General features: G+C 43.4%; 2 protein-coding genes across 3 annotated transcripts in view; one reads left to right on the top strand and one right to left on the bottom strand.

Annotated features, from left to right (window-relative positions):
* Positions 1-309: 309 nt before the first annotated feature.
* Positions 310-13,787, top strand: whamm (WASP homolog associated with actin, golgi membranes and microtubules). Its single transcript, XM_084541304.1, has 11 exons — positions 310-959; positions 2,230-2,403; positions 2,615-2,765; positions 3,414-3,583; positions 5,173-5,380; positions 7,422-7,606; positions 8,037-8,123; positions 8,243-8,338; positions 9,829-10,264; positions 11,247-11,389; positions 12,462-13,787. The coding sequence occupies exons 1-11, from the start codon at positions 384-386 to the stop codon at positions 12,618-12,620; spliced, it is 2,385 nt and encodes a 794-aa protein (XP_084397430.1). The 5' UTR covers positions 310-383; the 3' UTR covers positions 12,621-13,787.
* A 2,545-nt stretch (positions 13,788-16,332) lies between these two features.
* homer2 (homer scaffold protein 2) overlaps positions 16,333-19,039 on the bottom strand; it is a 29,277-nt gene continuing 26,570 nt past the window's right edge. For both annotated transcript variants that reach the window (XM_084541286.1, XM_084541285.1), the window contains exon 9: positions 16,333-18,304. In XM_084541286.1, the coding sequence (XP_084397412.1) occupies positions 18,116-18,304 (189 nt within the window). In that variant the 3' untranslated portion in view covers positions 16,333-18,115. The remainder of the gene's footprint in view (positions 18,305-19,039) is intronic.

The following is a 19,039-nucleotide window of genomic DNA, read 5'->3' as shown; positions in this document are numbered from 1 at the left end:
CGCTTTAGACTTTTTTGTGATTAATACTTTGGTGCAAAAACCAAGCAGCGCGAAGCTTTTGGGGGTTTAGAGGAATACTAGTAAGGGGGAATGTCGTACAAGCTATGATGAAAGTAGTCTTGTACTTAATGTTAGCTAAATAATGTTACAACCCCACAGGGCGTCTGCTGCTTCTTCTGTGTAAACTTAGGTTTTAAGTAAATGCGATAACTGTGTCGTCTTTTAACGCAAAAAAATGTTATTTGTTAAAGGCCAACGGTTGGTGTTTTATAATTCGGTATATTTTTAAGGCGCTTGAAGGCATCTTACGTCACACAAATGGCGGACGTTGTAAACAGAGCCAACTGCTTCACGGAGGCCAAAGTGAAACAGCTCTTTTTAAGATGAATAGCATAGAGTGCGAGCGGTTAGACAGTTTGGAGGGATGGGTGGCCATTAAAAGTAATATATTTGAGGAGAGCGAGGCGTTCAAGTTGGGTTTTATCGTCCAGTGGAATGTCATCGAGTGCAAATTCGCCGTCACCTGCCACAACCGGACGTTACAACGGCAGAAACGCAAAGCCGAAGTCGCCGTCGGGGACTCGGAGATGAGCTGGGCCGGCCTCTTCTCCGTCAGCGACTTGAAACACATCCACCAGCAGTTCACATGCGTGGCGGACGTCCTGGGGGCCTGCTTCCCGGATCTGTCCGAGTTCGAAGAGGGCAACATTTGGGACTTGCTCTTCCTGAGTCGCAGGTCGGGCGGGGAGTACGACGAGGAGAGGGATTTTGACACCCCGTGTAGGAAACTGGAAAAGTACTTCAGCACAGCTATTGACATCTGCGGCCGAAAGATTGTCCTCGATACGTTGTTCACGCAGAATGAGAGGGACGTGGAGGAGTACTTTGAAAACCTGCAGGAGTTCAAAAGGAAGACCATGCAGGAGGAGATGTCGAGGGGCAAGGGTCACCTGAAGCAGGTGAGGGGTGTATCCACCTAGAACAAAACAGTGCTATCCAATCCTGACAGTTTTATCTGCCTCATTATAACAACAATAAAACAAACTCTGGCTATAAAGCATTTAAGGAAGGCCTGTTGTTTTTTTAGCCATTCATTTGCAAAACAAATAATATCTCAATCCAAAGCTCAGACAAAGGCAGCTGGACTTGTTGGACCTAACATGTCCTTTAAATGTGAGGAAGCCACTTGGATGAGTGGATTAAACCCCTTTAAGTCCAGTTGCCTTTGTTTATCTGTGTCTTTGGCTCTACCCTGACCTACATGACTGAGACAACAAACAGGCATGTGATCTTGATCTCAAGAAAAAAAAATGTACATCTTCTTCCACACCTTTCACCTAATAATTGTGTTTTTTTGCTAACCTTTGCTGCATTTAGGGACCCAGTCAAGCCCAGGAAACCCCTGTACTCCCTTTATTCCCCTGTCGTTTTAAACCATAATGCTCTGTTTGTCTGTTACAGTCAAAGTTTGAGATGTTGCAACACAGCTTTGGCCTGGGCCGTTGATACGCATTTGGAATTAAAGCGAACTGGGCACAGATTTGTAACACGACCCTTAAACAGTTTGCTGCACAACACTGCACAATCTTCAGTCAAACCCAGAGATCTGAGACACTGTATTCAATGTAATTGGGGTGAACGGCATCAATAACAACCCTGCAATCCGGTGGAACGGTCCTGCACTGAATGACGTCTTTATAAAACAAAAAAATCATGTGATGTTTTGTTCACAGCGTCAGAAAGGAGTTTGTGCTTTCATATTTGATTTGCAAGTCATCTTAGGGCTCACATGCAAAAAGCTACAGGCTAATTTTATATACACGCTACGTGAACCCCATTTTTCTCTCTACCTATGAGCGTTTCACATTTTAATTAAGCCAGCATAGATGCATACAAGGTCTGTGGTCTAACAGTCTCCTCACTGGAAACCTTTGCGTATGAAATGGTTTGTTAATGCCCGAATTTGAGGAGACAAATTTTATTTGACTTCAGCGGTCTGTGTCAGAGACCTGACTCCAAGAATCCCGGCGGTATTCAACCACCAACCTCGTCTTGAAGTGTCTTCTCAAGGCTACCAGCATCAGCCCACCCAAGTTGTATTATGAAAGCACACAGAGATTTCTGTGTTTTTCCACTTCATCTGAGTTATAAGAAGTCACAGGGCAAACGCTGTCCTGTGGGCTCCGACCGAACCCACGTAAACGGTGTTTATGTCTTCGTTATTTACAGCTGCTGCAGAGTCACAGCAGTGCCGACCGAATGGTTGCGCTGCTCAGCATCTACGACGAGGAAGACGAGGCCTACCAGGACCTGGTCACCGTCGCCACCACCTTCTTCCAGTACCTGCTGCAGCCGTTCAGAGACATGAGAGAGCTGGCGTGCCTTTACAAGATGGAGATCCTTGTAAATATCTGTTCAACAGCTAAGATGTGGTTAATGGTTATGCACATGACATGCAGTTTGTTTTGATATCTAGACGTTGAGCAAATACTCATCAGTCATAAAATCTTTTGAGAATAATAATAGTAGAGCTTTGTGCTGTAAGAAGCACGCATCAAGTTTAACATTTTTCCATGTTTTTTTTTTTTTTCCCTCCCACTCCGGTTTCCTGCAGAAGTCTTTGGAGTTTGAGGACTTGGGTCCTAAGAGAATTGCAGCTCTGGAGAAGGAGGCGGAGGAGTGGAGGGCGAAAGCAGAAGACGCAGTCGCCTCAATTCAGGACATCACTGTCACCTACTTTGCACAAACTTCAAAAGCTCTGGCCGGTATAACTTTCTGTGTTTACGTCTTTCATTTGTGTACGGATGGTTTAGTGAATGACTTTTTCTGTGTCACACCGAGTGGAGGAAAAAAAACAAACAAGCATAGCAGAGTCTTGCAGCTGCTGAGAAACAACATATTAATGATGTTATATTTATATTCATATAATCTAAAAAAAAAGTCCAAACTAAATGCACATGCATGCGAAATTAAGTGTTAAGAGCTGCTTAAAATGACTCAGAAAATAAATTATAAAAACAGCATAATTGCACTGTGGGATACATTTAATGAATGAAATAAAAACAAGGGAATTAAGATGGATTTTTCCTTCATATGAAATTCTTAATTGTTTGGCAGCTGTCTTCCTTCTTCTTCTATGAGGGAAAAGTGCATTCAGAAATCATTACATACAGAGAAATGCACCACTCCTTCAAGGTCCATAAACTTATTTTTCTGGCAAATGTTATGCCCCCCAGACGCAAACTTTGATTCAAAGTAAATCATTTAAACCTTTGTACTGGAGGATCGCTGAAAGGCAATGGTAGGAATGGTAGTGTGCTTTCTCTTGATACGATCTTCTTTTGCTTTCATTTTACATTATCTGTTTTTGAGTGACGTGGGCAGACATGACAGATCTTTGTGTGCATGCCCAGGTATGTTAAAACAGATGGAGGAAGATAAGTGTCGCTTTGGACCCGCCGCCTGGGCGTCCGCGGCTCCGAGGCTGGAGAAACTTCGCTTCCTGTTGGCCAAGGAAACCCTGCAGCACATGAGAGCCACGGAGATGTGCCTCAACCGCAAGAAAGTCAGCATCAGAGAAAGGGTGTGTGTGTGTGTGTCTCTCCCACTGTGCTTTCCTTAAGCTTTTGTAGTGGTTCTGAAATTAGTCAGCATATTCCGTAGTGGCATATTGGAGCCTGACACAGTTGTGAGGATTTAATTATCATGAATATTTTCATTTCAGCGCCAAGGCCGACGCTGCTTTTGTAGTGGTTGTAAATGTGAAGAGATGTGACACAGCGCCTACTTGCTCTCGTGTGTCTTTCACTTGGTATTCCAGTCTGATGTGAATCTCTGGCTGCCGTAGCCCTTTGATCTATTTATAAAGCCTCTCTAAAAACACAGAGAATCCCCTTGATACACCCCCCACCCCCTCCCAAAAAAAAACGGCACGCATGAATAAGCTAATGCGTCTGTGTGTGGATATACAAAACGTGCCAGCTAAATGCGCATCTATTATCCATGTGGGGCCTTTTCTTTTAATGTCAGGATCACAGTATTTTGGGAAAACTGCAGTGAATTACTTGCTGCTGCAACGTGTCGTGCTGCGCATTTGAGCTCTTTTGGAAGAGAGAGGAGAGAGCACCTTTACCTTCATCCGATTAAGCTTTTCCAGAAGTCAGGTTTGAGGCTGCTGTCAGGATCCATCAGCACGAGCCTTTGCGTAGACAGCTGTTTGTGTGTTTATAATGAGATCAGTGGGCGGCTCCTACGCAAAATTCTGCGCTGGTAGCGGCGTGTAACTTGTGCCTGCAGATTTCACAGCGTGACATCTTTACATTTAGTGTGCGTGTGTTTGTGTACATGCTTCACTTTAGTCTGTGCAGCTCTTACATCATATGCTTGAGGTAATTCGGAGCAGGTGGAACAGCGGTGCATCGGTTAGCACTGCCCCCCTCACGCCAGGAGGGGCTTGAACCTGCTGCTCGGCTGGGACCTTTCTGTCTGCATGTTCTTACTGTGTCCGCGTGGGTTGTTCTCCTCTCACGGTCCAAATATATGTGTGTTAGATTATTTAGTGTTTCTAAGGGTGCAGCTGTGTGGTTAGAGAAGCAGCTTTGGGACTGTTGTCACCTAGTTTCAATCCCCATCTACGTGCATGGCTGAGGTGGCGCTTAAACTCCCCAAACCTCTCCCTGGGTGCCTTACGTGGCTGTTCGTTTGTACCACGTGTACTCTCCATGTGTACAAATGAAGAATATACAAATATCTTGTAAGTGTACCTATACACATGCCCAAAAAAAGCTGGTTTCTTAAATTTTGTTAGCCGTGTGATGGATTGGCGACCTCTTTGTGTCATCCGAGTGGTTACACATCAAGCATACTTAACACTACTCCCCTAACTGTGCAGGTAGCAGTTTATTTCAGCACATTTCATCACAGCAGCGATTAAATCCAAACGCTTCATGTTTATATCCATTGTTGTTTTAGTTTTTTTCACTTGGTAGTCTGAAGCAAGGCCTTTCCCCACCATCGTGTTGAAAAACAGAGTTTGAGTCAGCCGTCAGAAAGCGTTACGTTCACACGCAACCGTCAAAAGGGATTCGCAGGCCGCACATAACGCACAAAGTCACGTGCTCGGTCCTTTCATGGGGACAGCCTTAACATTTTTCTCTTGTTGTATCGGTGCAGCTGGGGAGCCTGTCGGGCAAAGTGCAGGGCCGGAAAGCCGATTCCAGGTCCGCCTTTGAGGACGGCCAGCAGCGGGACACGGTGGACCAGCTGGAACTGCAGTTCTACGAGACCCAGCTAGAACTGTATGACACCAAGTTTGAGATCCTGAAGAATGAGGAGCAGCTGCTGATGGCTCAGATAGACACCGTGCGACGGCAGATTAAAGGTACACTTCCTGTACATTTACGAGTTAGTGCTGAACAAGGCTAATGTAAGGGTGATATACTCTTTGAATGTACACATTTCAAAGATTCAAGATTCAAAAATTCAAAGGTTTCTGTTTCTATTTCTAGGACATACAGAAGAATCACAAAGCCGATTCTCTCGTATCTTAAAATGAGATGTAAAGATATAAAATAAACACTCTAAAATCAAAAGGGAATTGGACTAGTCTGTGTTGTCTTGAAGAGGATTCTTTTAGGTTTTTATTTGAGAACATCTACATGACTAGGGTCTTTTAATAAATTAGAAGACCTAGTTCAGATTAAGATATAAAAAGATAATCCTTTATCTCTCCCACAGTGGGGATGGTTAGTTGCTCTCTCAGGGCCGTACTTGAGTTTTCCAAATAAAAATCTGCTCCCACCAGTCGTTTAGAACCGAAGAAGCCACTTGGGTGGTGGTGAAACATTTTCAAGAAAACACAGACCGCTCCAATTGTCTTTGGTTCAGCTTTGTTTTTAGAGTTGCAATACCGTGCAACTCTAAAAACACTCACCACAGAGCCTACACAGTGTCACTGTCATCACTAAAATTACATATTCCACAATGTAAAGCCTCTACATCGCATCACAGTAGTGGAGTGCAGGGTTTTTTTTTTTTGTTTGTCTGGTCAGTGTGTTACGTGAAGGGTTTACTTTGGGGAACTACTGTATTTTGTTCATGTAAATATTTTCCTAATTGCCCCTCATGGGACTTGGCATGTTTGCTACCAGAGTGTTTGTATGGATATGCTGCGTGTCTGCCTGTCTGTCTGTGGTGACCTGGGTCGGGTGTCTCTTCATGGGCTAAAAAGCAGGAGCATGGTAATCTACCAGCTGATATTCAGTAAAGAAAGTAGGAGGTTACATGGTAAGGTTTATTGAGCCTAGAATAGAAGTTCAGTTCTTATTTTTATAAAACCAGGTAAAATAAAAGTATACCAGGGCTGTGGCCACTTTAAGCAACAGGTGAGGTGTCTTCCTTGGCATTTCCTGTCCCCCTCAGCTCCACTCACGCTCCACTTCTTTGCCCATTTTTGAATTAGGCTGGAGTTTAATTAAGTCAGTCACTGCGAAGATGCAGACAACTAGACCCACCAACATTTAGCTTCAGAACCACTCTTTAGAAATCGTATTTGTGGGTGCATTCATCTATATGTATATACACCCTTAGCAAAAAGAAGTTTATTCAAGTGTACTACAAGTATACTTATTTTATACTAAAATTAAGGTAGTGTACTTGAAGTTCATTTTATTAAGTATGCTTGAGTATAAGTATACGTATAGGAAGTATACTACAAACCATGTATTTGTAGAAAGTATACTAATTTAATACTTCTTCAGACTAAATTGGAACATTTTTAAGTTTATTAAAGTATACTTTCAAGTATACCACAACTACTCTCATCTATATTACTAGTGTACTAGATATATACTTCTAGTCCACATTTTGGTTTATAAAAGTATACTTAAAGTATACTTTTATATACTTAAAATGTTCCAATTTAGCCGGAAGAAGTATTAAATTAGTATACTTTCTAGTACACTGCAAGTACATGGTCTGTACTCTACTTATACTCAAGTATACTTAATAAAATGAACTTCAAGTATACTACTTTTTACTAAGGGCATCTATGCAGCGTGTTTCTCCATTAATACCAATTTACTCTGAGGTAACAATAAATTCCCTTACCTGGGTCACGATAATGCACAGACCCTTAAAAACCTGGATGAGTGGCTCAGGAATGAGTTTTAATTTACTTTTGTTAATGAGGTTTCTGTTGACATGTCGTTCTGGAGGTTTTTCTGCCACTGAAACATGAAATAATCAGATTTCTTCTGTTCATTTAACCTGGTTGACTATGAGGTGAAATCCTGGTCACGCTCCACTCTGCTTAGTTTGAACTCGTGACATTAGTTGCAAACTGAAATGTAACTGAATGAGTTGAAAGTACATGTGAACAGGTGAAGAAGGGTCAGGCTGAGTGCACTGCGTCTGTCTTTCAGAACTGAATGATGAGGTGGTCTACTATGATGTGTGCGAGGATCCAGAGGAGCTGCAGAGCTTGGTCCACACGGGTCCTCAACAAGCAAACTCTCCAGCCGTCAAGCAGCTCAAAAGACACCTGCAGACCCTGGAGACCAAGAGAGGCAACATCTGCTCCCGGAGAGCTTATCTGCGCAACAAAAAGGTTTTCATTCATTTATTTTTGCAGTCTTTAAAATAATAAATATTCATGGCGTTTCGGTTGCGCTCGAGGAGAAATGTAGTGATCGGTTAAATGTTAATGAAAGAAGACTGGTTTTATTTTTGGCTCTCAGAGCTATATAAGCAGCTGACATTTTGTTTGCTCGTTTGTCTGATTAAAAACTTTTTATTGCTCAGAGCAGTGAGGTTTCCACCAGTCACCTACAGTAATCCGCAGGGAACACGAGTCACATAGGGCATGGATATTTAATAATGCAGCAAAAAAAAATATTAAAAATCCTCTCCTAATGAACTCATTATCTGTTTCAGTGACCTTTTCTGAACTTTGAAGGACGTATTTGCTCAAGGCCTCGCTAATTCCTGACCGAGGTGCATTTTTTTCTTAACTTAAATTAAGTGTGTGTGTCTTTTAGGATCAGTGTATGGAGGCCCACGAGCAGAAGCACCTGGTCGCCAAACAGAGCTCCGTATCCTTCAGCCAGCATCATCAGGTCCAACTGGTACGTCACCACGGCAACGAGACAACCCACAGACATGCCCCTGCGCTGGAACTGAAAGAAAGCTCCTTCTGGATTCTCTTTCTCTAACGTCCCTCACTGTCTCCCTCTGTTGTCCGCAGAAACGAGAGAAGAGGAAAGAGGAGGAGCAGAGGAGGAAACAGTGGGTGGACCAGGAGAGGGAGAAGACGCTGAGCAGATTACGATCCTTCAGAGAGGTCAGGCGCGCTCATTGCCTCTCTGCTCAGCCTCCTCCCCTGCAGCTACCTTTTCTGTTAATAAAACCCCAGAGGCTCCGGCTTCATATCGTCATAAATCAATGGTTCGCCTCAAAATTAAAACTCGGTTATTAACCACTCAGCCCGCCACCACGTCAGAGGAAGTTCTGATGACGTTGTGCCGTCGTTGTAGGCCTTGTAGTAGTGAGCCACCTTACACCAGAGCTGGTGCTTGGGAAACTTTTCTAGAATTGAAAGGGAGTACATTTTAGAATAATACAATCAGCTGATCTATGGACAGCGTATGGCCGACATGCCCCCAATTTGGAGAAGCAGACGGGAGCATCAGCACACAAGCCAGGCAGTGAACTGCTGTGGACGGGGTCAGCAGCAATACACATTCTAGCCTCCTAAAACAATGGCCCTATAAAAGAAAATCAGTTTAAGCATACTTCCTATTGAGAATATCATAACTTCTCTCCCTTGCCGAGACCGGAAGCCGTTCATAGCCACCAGACTCGGTGCAGAAAAGCTGTAATTTCATCTTGCAGAATATGAAAGTTGCCGGCCTACTGCTGTGTGACTTTGGTGTTTTTAAAATGCTAATCACACCAAGCACAAACTAACCTAATAAACACCGCTGTGCTTTAGTAGAGCCTCAGAGTGCTGCTACCGTAGCTGTAGACAAGGAGGACATGAATGATTAATGGATAAAATGGGTTAAAGACTCTTTTAAAGTTGCACCATGTTTAAGGAATGCATGAGAGAGAAGGGTAGAGAGACTGTGGATACTTTATACGCTCATATTATTATTATTATTAATGAATACTGCATTTGAATAATCAGCATTTTGCCTCATCACTAACAGCTGCATCGCGCATTCAGAATCTGGACAGTGAATACATTTCTTTACTGTATATTTATAGGGAGAACTGGTTATTTCGGACACAGTCGTGCCCTTTACACATTTCATTGCTTTCGGCTGGACGGCACTGCAGGTGTTTCCTAGCAACCAATATTACAAACGACTGAAATCGATAGTTTGAGGCAAGCTGGAAGCTATTAAGAAACATAAAAATGGCTTTGTAGAGGTGGACCGCGGTGAGGCCGCCAAGCCCTCGCGTTCTGGAAGACGTTTCGACTCCGTCTGCCTTCAGCTCAAACGATTTGAATTACCGTGACTCCGGTAAGAATCTGCGCAGACGTCTTGTGGTGAAAATGTTTTGTCGTCTAACCCGCTCTATAAACTATTCATGTTTTATTTTGAGTTTTATGAGACCGTCCCACAGGAGCAGACTGGCAGAGTTTACCTCCTGTCAGCATCAGTAAATGTGTGTGACGTTTGTGTGCGTTGCTTCTGCGACGTCACTTTAATCTCGTGTCACTGTGAGACCCTTTCAAAACGACGTGAGACGGTTGCGTCGTGCGGGTGTCTCTCACAACATCAGACGATAACATCCTTGTTTCTCTTCTTCTTCTTCTTTTCCAAGAAGCGACAGGGTCAGTACATCCTGAAGACTCCGAAGTCCATGATGTCGTCTTCCGAAGTGCCGTGTCCCTCCCAGCCTCTGTCCATTATCAGCCTCGGACCCTCCCCGTCCCCCGAGGGACCGCCCTCCTCCATCCGTCCTTCACCCAGACGAAGCAAAACATCCAAAAAGCAGAAGCCTAAAGACATCCCCGTCCAAATCTTTGCTGCTGCGCCGCCACCGCCTCCACCAACAGCCTGCCCCACTGCACATCCTCCTCCTCCTCCTCCACCTCCACCTCCTCCTCCTCCGCCCCCACCACCACCACCTCAACCTTCTGGTCTTCTGCCACCTACCGTACCCCCTCCACCTCCCTCCTCTGAGGACACACCAATGCCTCTCAGTGAAAAAAAAGACCCTCCTTTTCCAGCCAAGAACATGCTCAAACAAAATCTAGGTGAGACTGAAACACATGGAGTATACACCGATCAGGCATAACATTATGACCACCTTCCTAATATTGTGTATAACTAGACACAGTACAAGGCAACCATGCTTAGTACACAATGCCCAGTCTGAGTACAACCTTAGCCACATACACGGATCAGGCATAACATTATGACCACCTTCTTAATATTGTGTAGGTCTCCCTTGTGCCTCCAAAACAGTTGTGACTCATCAGAGAATGGACATGGGTCTTCTGAGGGTGTCCTGTGGTGTCTGGCAACAGGATGTTGTTAGTGGGGGGCCTTTGGGTCCTATGGGTTGAGGGGAGGGGCCTCTATGGATCATCCCACAGATACTTGATCAGTTTGGGATCTAGTGAATTTGGTGTTTTTTGGCTGCTCGTCTGGTCTAGGTGAGTGGTACATGTCTAAGTAACATCCACATGAATGCCAGGTCCAAAAGTTTCCCAGCAGAACATTGAATTGTCACAAGATGGTCAAAGTTATTTACTTCTACTGTCTGTGGTTTTAATGTTGTGGCTGATCGGTGTAATTTAGCTTTGTTTGAGTTGAAAGAAGCAAAAATACACATGGAGTAAGATATGTGGATTAGTTTGACTGCAGGGAAGGTTGGGTTTGTTTGTTCCAGAAAAAAAAAAAAAAAAACCTGTGCTCAGACAGAGAGTGTAGAGAGCGTCTGCCTGCACATGATGTTCTGTCCTAAATTCCCGACTTCTCCCATGAGGCCAGAGGAGGCATTTTACCTCAGTTGTGCTCCTGCTGATGTACACCCTCGGCTACTGGCAGACAGTAACATCCAACGCAAACTCATTTTTATTATCTGAAAGGGAGGTCGTTCAAAGAAACCAGTTTTCAAATAAATGTTTTGTCCACCAGTGTGGACTCAGGAAAGCTCCGCGCAGTGAAATATTCATCCAATTAAAACCCCACAGACAACCCGTATTTTTACATTTCCCCCCCGAATTATTTTAGGAACGATGGATGAAGTGTTGGCCTCGCTGCAGCGTGGACAGATCAGACTTCGAAAGGTCCCGGCTGCCGCGACAGATGCCCCCGCTCAGGACACAAGGAGCAGTTTGATGTCCGCCATTCGACAAGGAGTCAAGCTGAAGAAGGTGAGATGTTAATACAGTGGGTGGCAGTGGCTTATTGTAGACGTGTTGCTTCAGTCGGTGGATTTGAAACGTGGGAATTCATCGGGAACGTGGACCGGGCCCTCTAGGGATAACGGCTTCGGGTATAACCAGTGGACATCCAGGCCAAGACCACGTGTCCTTTACCCCAGACCTCGTTTATAGTCTCACTAGCAACAAAAGACGAGAGATCATTGGACTATAATGGTGACATAACAATTGAGAATAAAGTTATTTTGACAGAAACGGAAGATATAAGGAAATAGAGCGGTAGAAATTCATGTTCACCACAGAGGAAGGGAAACTGAATGTAAGAAGACGGGCCTTCCTCACTGAACTTTGGCTTAACCTTAATTACCTAAAGATTTTTATTTTTGTTTTGTCTTTCCTCTCAGAGTGAATGCCAAATTAGAAACCTATTATCTCCTGAAACCAGTTTATCATCATAGGTTAGACCAGCATTCTTTGCAACACGCTGCATGTGTAGCATCGGGTCTGACTTCTCAGTATTTGTGTTACTAATAACATTAACAGCGGCTCAGTGCCACCTCAGTGTCTCGGTGAGACAGCGTGACAAGCGTGACAGGGAGCCAGCATTCACAATACCTAGAAAATGAAACCTGAGCCATCGTGCATTTATTATTTATGCCTGTGCTTTTGTTGCGTTCACATCAAAACGAAGTAATAAAAATGTTCCTGCTTCTAAATAGGGTGTGTGTCGACGTTCAAGTTGTAATTATAAATACAAATCTCTTGTCTGACCAGAAGTGTTGCAAAATTAATCGACTAAATGCAATTAAACACTTTTATTTAATAGATGTAGAAGTGCATCAAATAATTCCTCCAAGCCGCCGTGGATGACTTATCAGCATTTACCAGAAACGTTCAGTTGCTGTTTTTTTAGTTGCTCCAGTTGCAGGCTGCAGAACTGTGGGAGCGTTGTTAATGTTTTTAGTCACACTGGTAGAAAATGTGATTTATTCCACTGAATGCAGATTTAGCAGCAGGAGGTTACGTGGAACCTGAATAGTGACTAATTATTGACGTTCTGTAGGTGGTTCCTGCGCGAGCCGAGGTCCCGAACACCGCGGACAACGAGCTGGAGCGCAGCATCAAGGCCGCCATGATGAGGATGAAGAAGGTGGCGGCTGACTCGGACGAGGACGAGGACAGAGGTGACGACGAGACACAGAATACGGAGTGGGACAGCTGATGACACACACACACACACACAGACACACACTGACGAAGCTGTTGTCTTCTTACATTAACCCAGCTCTGTTGTCTTCACGGTTGTTGAGCTACAGCTTATGTTGCTGCCAAATCTTCACCTAAAAGCTGCTTCTGTGACAAGGACGGGATTACGCCTCTTCTGACTTAAACACTGCATTATGTCCAAGTTGTCCCACAGTAATCGTATTGGACAAAAAAAATAAAAAATTTAAATAGCCCTGAGGATCTTGTAGCACATCCAGTAACGGTTCCAGTTCAACTAAACGGTTAAATGTCTGATTTAGTTCTCCTCTGCAGCCGTTTCTGGTTGTGCAGAAATCCCGAGCAGAGTGAATGAGGCATTGTCATTAAAAAGCAGAGCCAAGCAGTTCTAATCTAGTTCAGCGTGTAGATGAGTGAATTTCTCCCAGCTCTGTGTGTGAAGGTCTTTTGTGAGACGGTCACAGCAGGGGAAGCCTGTGCTCCAGGCAGAGTCTACTACACTACACACGTTTTTGAGTCTGAACTCACAATTATGAATGTAATTAAGTCTTATTAATAGTTTATTTAACCCCAACAAGGGCTACAACAAAGTTTATTACTAAAAAAAAACAAAACAAAAGGAAGCGTCATGCTGTTATTTGCAGCAGTGTTAATGATTTACAGCCTCCGTGTCTAAAGCCTCCGTTATTGATTGTATTACGGGCTGTGTGAAGCTTTCATCCTGTCAATCTTTCTGTTTGTTCGAGTGCAATTTATAAATGATGTCTTCTTGTATGTTGCCATAACGAGTCAAGTGACAAATGATAATGTTATTATTCATGTTTTAGCAAATGAATTCTTCCTTTTTAAGTATGGGATTGTTAATAAATCTGCACAACCAGTCCTAAGAAAAGCATGGTTATCGGTTAAAGTTGATGGTTTGGGAAAACTTAGTACTTATGACCTTTGAACCTGTGACACAGAGCACTTAACTTACCTTAACTCTCTTGCAAAGAATGCTGTAATGCGTTATGCAAAGTAAGTACAATACTGTATGGCAAACGGCATTAAAAATGTTTGCGGAGTAAATGAATATGCGGTGTGTTACAGACGAGCAGATGGTGGCTGAGGCTGAAACACACACATGTAACTGCTGTGTTTTAATAATAAATGACCCGTCAGGTCGTCAACCTGAAGTGTTTGCCATTTCTTTCCCGACATCTGTGGATCGCTCACGCCGTTCCCTGATCTCCGCCGCCGCTGCTGTACCTGCCGCCCTGTTCCTGAAACGGGTCTCGTCATCTGCAGAGGTGCCGGTGAACCCCGGTGAGTGGGCTTTCAAGGATTTGTAGCCCACGACGATGAGTCATATTTTAATATCGCCCTGGCAGCCGTCGCTCTCCCGTGTCTCTCTTGCAGTGACAGCTCAGACATTCCCCAGCCAGCTGTGATTGAGTTTGTCCGTCTCTGTGTACTTGAAGAGAGCTGGCAGGGGTGGTCACGCTGTGCTTTTGAACGGCGGTCTTGGAATTTGACGGCGACGTCCGGGCGGTTCAGGTGGGAGACGGGGTCACGCGCCCCCCCCTGGGGGAAGACACTCGTGGCGGGCGTTTAGACGAACCCCTCCGTCGAGCATCAACACGAAATTCCGCAGCCTGTTACTATGGCAACAGGAAGTCTCAGTGCTAGTGGCCTGCAGAGCCATCTCTCTCTCTCTCTCTCTCTCTCTCACAGAGCAGCATAGTCTCTTAATGATGTTTCACCAACTCGCCCACTCATCGCCAGTCACACAATGAGCCCTGCTGAGAGAGTCAAAGACAGAGGGACAGACAGAGGGATGCTTCTGCTGTACATATCAGCTGTGAGAGTGTGTTGGATCATTTATATACATTTATTTTTTATTTAAATGTTCAAAATCCAGAGCCCACAGTCGTACCTGTACACTATCTGTAAAATAAAACTTAGATAATGCTAAAAGTCTGCAGCCACAGTGCGACACTTCTGTGAGGCTGCACTTAAGCGATGCTAAAAGTCATAATGAAAATATTAACATACATTACATAGTATTTACCATAGTTGTCTATTTTAGGTTTTGGCTCAGAGATGTACAGTTGAAAATAATCTGATTAGTAGTTTTGTAAAAAGTGTTGGACAAATTTTGAAAATTGTGACCTCCAGGTGGCGCCAGAGTTAAAGTTAGCTCGTGACTGAAGTGAGTAATATTCATCCTAGGGGGATCACGAATGAGCACAATTTTACAGCAATCCACCAGGTAGATGTTTTACTCTCCGTCCCAGGAGTCCCAGTGCAAAGCGCCGCTAAAAGCCTTTACACTCCACACACAGTCATCTCACACATTCCTGTTGCTCTGGATTTCATTTAGATTCACATCAACGACGCTCGGCAATTTCTTTGGTTTTAGGAGGAACAAGGAATGTAGAGCTAGCCGACAATAAAAGCCAGTAAAATAAACTGTCAAATATATTAAAAATGTATAAAATAGATCGTTTTCTCCATCTTTTCTAAGGAAATAAACCAAATCTTTTGTTGTTTCTTCTCAAACCAGCAGCTTGTGCCGGCTTGAGACCATTAGACTTCAGCTGTCCGGTTAGAGCGCACATATTTTCTGGCATGTTTGACATTTTTTGTAAAGTCTTGAAGATCCTGATTCCCTATTTAACCCTGCTGAAGACAAGAGATACTTGGTAGCACTGCGACCAATTCTTCTTTTATCAATTCACCTTGATTGTTGTAAGTCCATAAAATGTCAGAATACAGAGAAAAGCGGGGCCACTGTTTCTGGGACATATTTATATTATTTGTAACATCATATATTAAACTAAACAGATTAATAAAAACGCTAATCAACAGATTAATTTGTGATGGAAATGATACTAATTCAAAAGGTAATTTTCCATCAACTGACTTAATTGGCCATTTAACCAATCATTTTAGCTCTAAATAGAAGTTTATGCTGCTCATTGATTGATTCTCCGTCCAGATGTCTCTGCTCTAACCTGCTGATCTCTGAAAGTGAAACAGAAAATTAAAGACTCCAGGGGAGATCAGCTTCCAGGAGCCTGATTGGCCGAGAAAGATGAAGCTTTTGTTTAATTAACCAATAAATAGTTGACTGGCAGCACTGGATTTACACTTCTCCTAGTCCCTCATTCACACTGATATTTACAAAAAAAAAAAAAAAAGGAGTGAGTAGGATTAAGTTGCCAAGGCAACATGTCCTCTGATACGCTGCTGCAGTCATTTCTTCAGCTGTGTGGACGTTTGGAGTTTGAGGTGTTATTCCATCCGTCCTCAAAGGAGATCGCGTTTGTTTGCCGCTTTATTTTTCAGAAATCGATACGTGTCACCGACTGTGATTAAATCCCACCTCATTTGCTTTGATTATGTGCGTCTCTGTCAGGATTACAGCTATATTTAGTGCTATGTGAATAAACAGAGGGGAAGACGTGCGGTGGTGGAGCTTCCGTCTCAGCTCTGTCACTGCAGCTTCATTCCACCTCCTTCTCTGAGCTTCTCATCCCTTGAAAAAAAAAACTGCCTCAAGACTTTCACAGTGTCAGGAAGCATATTTGAAAGCTTTACCCATGATTTCTGCGCAGCGTCCCACCATACTGATATGGGACTAAGTGGGGATTAGGGAACCCCCGTCTCCTTTGCCAAATTTTGGCCCACCACTTTGGGGGGAAAAAAAAAAAGACACTAACTCAGCATTGTAATTAAACTAAATTTTACCAATTGTCAGTTCTATTGTACAATATTGAACAGGAATCACAAAAGTGCACAAGAGGCATTGGTTCAAAAGGAAGGATCATACGCTGTGTTATCCAGATTCTGGTGAGTTATGAACATTAGGGCAAAACAGAGAGAACAAGAAGCAAAAAGTCCCTTCAGTAGATAATCTCAATCTCATGGCAAGATCAAAACAATGATGAAAAATATAGGCTCATGATGTCATAGCATTACAGAGTAAATACATCATTACAACGTGTAACTTTGATTTAAAAATGTACCAAGTTTCAAGAGGGACTTCCCAGAAGCAGCTAGAAGACATCGTGCTGCAAACACATCCTCCAATATAAAATCTCTGAATCCTGACAGTTTGGTATTGTTAATATATTATTTTACATCTATGGAGACATAAGGTTAAGGGTGATTTACTTGGTATGTCCTAGAAACACTAGTTGAAGAGAGGCACCAAATAATAAATAAACATGTAAAACATAAACCAAGAATCTGACAGGGTTTTAGTGAAGAGGCCCATGCCATCTACATGTTATCAGTGAAGTACACTTTCACATTATTCACCCAATGAGCAGCACCAAGTCCCCTCACCCAAAAATAACCACCACCATCATAACAAAAACGAGTGTGTAGGAAGCACATCGACAGCCTTGGAGACACGCGCCTTTGTTCTACAAATGAACAACAATACTATTGCACACACAAAGTCCTTTAAACACGACACTACACTCATGGCAAGATGGGGTTGCTGTTATTATTTTTCTGAAGGAAAGCTCCTGAGACAAGAGTTTTTCTTCTTTATGCAAATATAATCAAAAGGGCTGTTTACTGAAAACACCCACAAGAGAGGAGACAAGTTCCTGCTGCAGCGCTTCCTAAAAAGTCATTTTAATGCAAACACCTGTTTGAACCTTTGAGTTTCTCACCGCATTAGCATCCTGTGGATGGACACGGCTGCCTGTCTGTGTTGCATTCGTCTCATTTTATCAGCGAGGTTTATTTATTTTTGGGTTTTTTCTCACAAAAAAAATCATAAAGTTGTTATTATGGTGATGGTCATCACTTGGCCAGATCTCCTTGCCAGGTAGATTTAGACTCACCCGGAGGCACTTTGTGTCACGGCCGTTTGTCATATATGTGCATATAATCTAATGAGTACAAACTGTCTTCTAACACACCTGAGATAGACGAGAGGCAGCAGCGAGGACAGCCTGGAGAAAGATTTCATCTCTAATTCTCGGAGGGGGCCACAAGGATTAACACCAATTATTACTTGAGTGATGCTGAACAGCATTGTCTTTGTGTGTTGCTCATTTTAGCCCTTTTAAGTCCCCTCTACTACGCTAAGCTCTGCCTGTGTAGACGCACTGCAGCCTTCAGAAAAAAAGACAGATGAACAGAATCTAAGAACCCACCACCAGCTTTTTAAACTCGTTTTCCCCCACAGAAACGGATGAGTAAGCTCAAAGTGTGACTCTTGATTTAGTTTCACATTGCCAGCACACAAAATGGAGCCGTTTTGGTGGAGCGCCGGCTTTCCTCCTTTTAGTCTGTCAGTCTCTCTCTCTCTCTCCCTCCCTCTCCAAAACATCTCTTTCTCACAAGGTAGTGTTTATTAGAAGCCAAAGCTGATAGTTTCTGTGTGGATATCACCTTGGGGGAGTAGGTGCCACATAGTTTCTGCCCTGAAGACTTACAGTAGTGAATCCTTCATACCCGACCTTTCACCCTTTCGGCTCGCTGCTACTTTTCTCAGTTATCGACACCCAACTTGGAGAGGCCCTGCCTGAACTCATGCAGCTCGTCTATCTTTCCATCCAGAATATCCATGAACTTCTTCAGCTCGCCCTTCATGTTGCCCTGCTTTTGTCGGCTGTCGTCTATGTCCATCTGAAGACCCTCTATCCTCCCCTCCAGTTCCTTGTTCTTTGTCTCTGCAGTCTGTGGACAGACAGAGGAAAAAAAAACACTCGTTATAAAATAGTAAAGAAGTTAAATGGTGGATATACGGTGAAATCCAGTTGATTTCTTGAGAGGGGGGTCTCCTGAGTATTTGATATACCACAACAAGTGTGTTCTTTTGTCTTAGCAGAGATGCCAAACCAAAATGATGTTCTTTCACTTCAGTATATGCAGGAATAGTGCAGGGCACGTTAACACTGAATTTTAAGAATCATCTGTCAAAATGCAGCAGGACAAACCTTTTTACGTCATCATACCTCAAAGCCAATCCTTTACATAGAGGACATTTTTGCAAGTGAATGGATGTGAGCGTAAAGTAAGTCCTCCAGACAAACAGGCGTCACGAGTGACACATTAATGCTGAAGATACCATTGAAGGGAGGGGTTTAAAATAGGAGTGCTAAATGGGTGTTGCGCCTGCATGACCGTATCCTCCAGCTGACTCCTGAAACCTGATCTCCACATGGGGGGGTCATCTTTAAATAGAGGGAAGGCATGACCACAAACACAGAGGTGGTGTAAAATATGGAAAAACACTTAGAGGTCATGGGAAAAAAAAACTTTTAACTGTGCAACAGAAAGGGGATTTTCAAGTTTTTGTTTCTAAATGGACTCTAGAGCAGTTTATGCCTCATGAACAGACAAAGGTATTTGAGAAATCCCATTGTCAGTGCTTCTCCTCAGTTTGGATAGCCTGTTAGATAAACTCCTGCT

The sequence above is a fragment of the Chelon labrosus genome, assembly GCF_963514085.1.
Source record: "Chelon labrosus genome assembly, chromosome: 3".
Lineage (NCBI taxonomy): Eukaryota > Metazoa > Chordata > Actinopteri > Mugiliformes > Mugilidae > Chelon > Chelon labrosus.
Note: the sequence above shows the minus strand (reverse complement) of the source record. Positions and strands in the feature narration are given on the sequence as shown.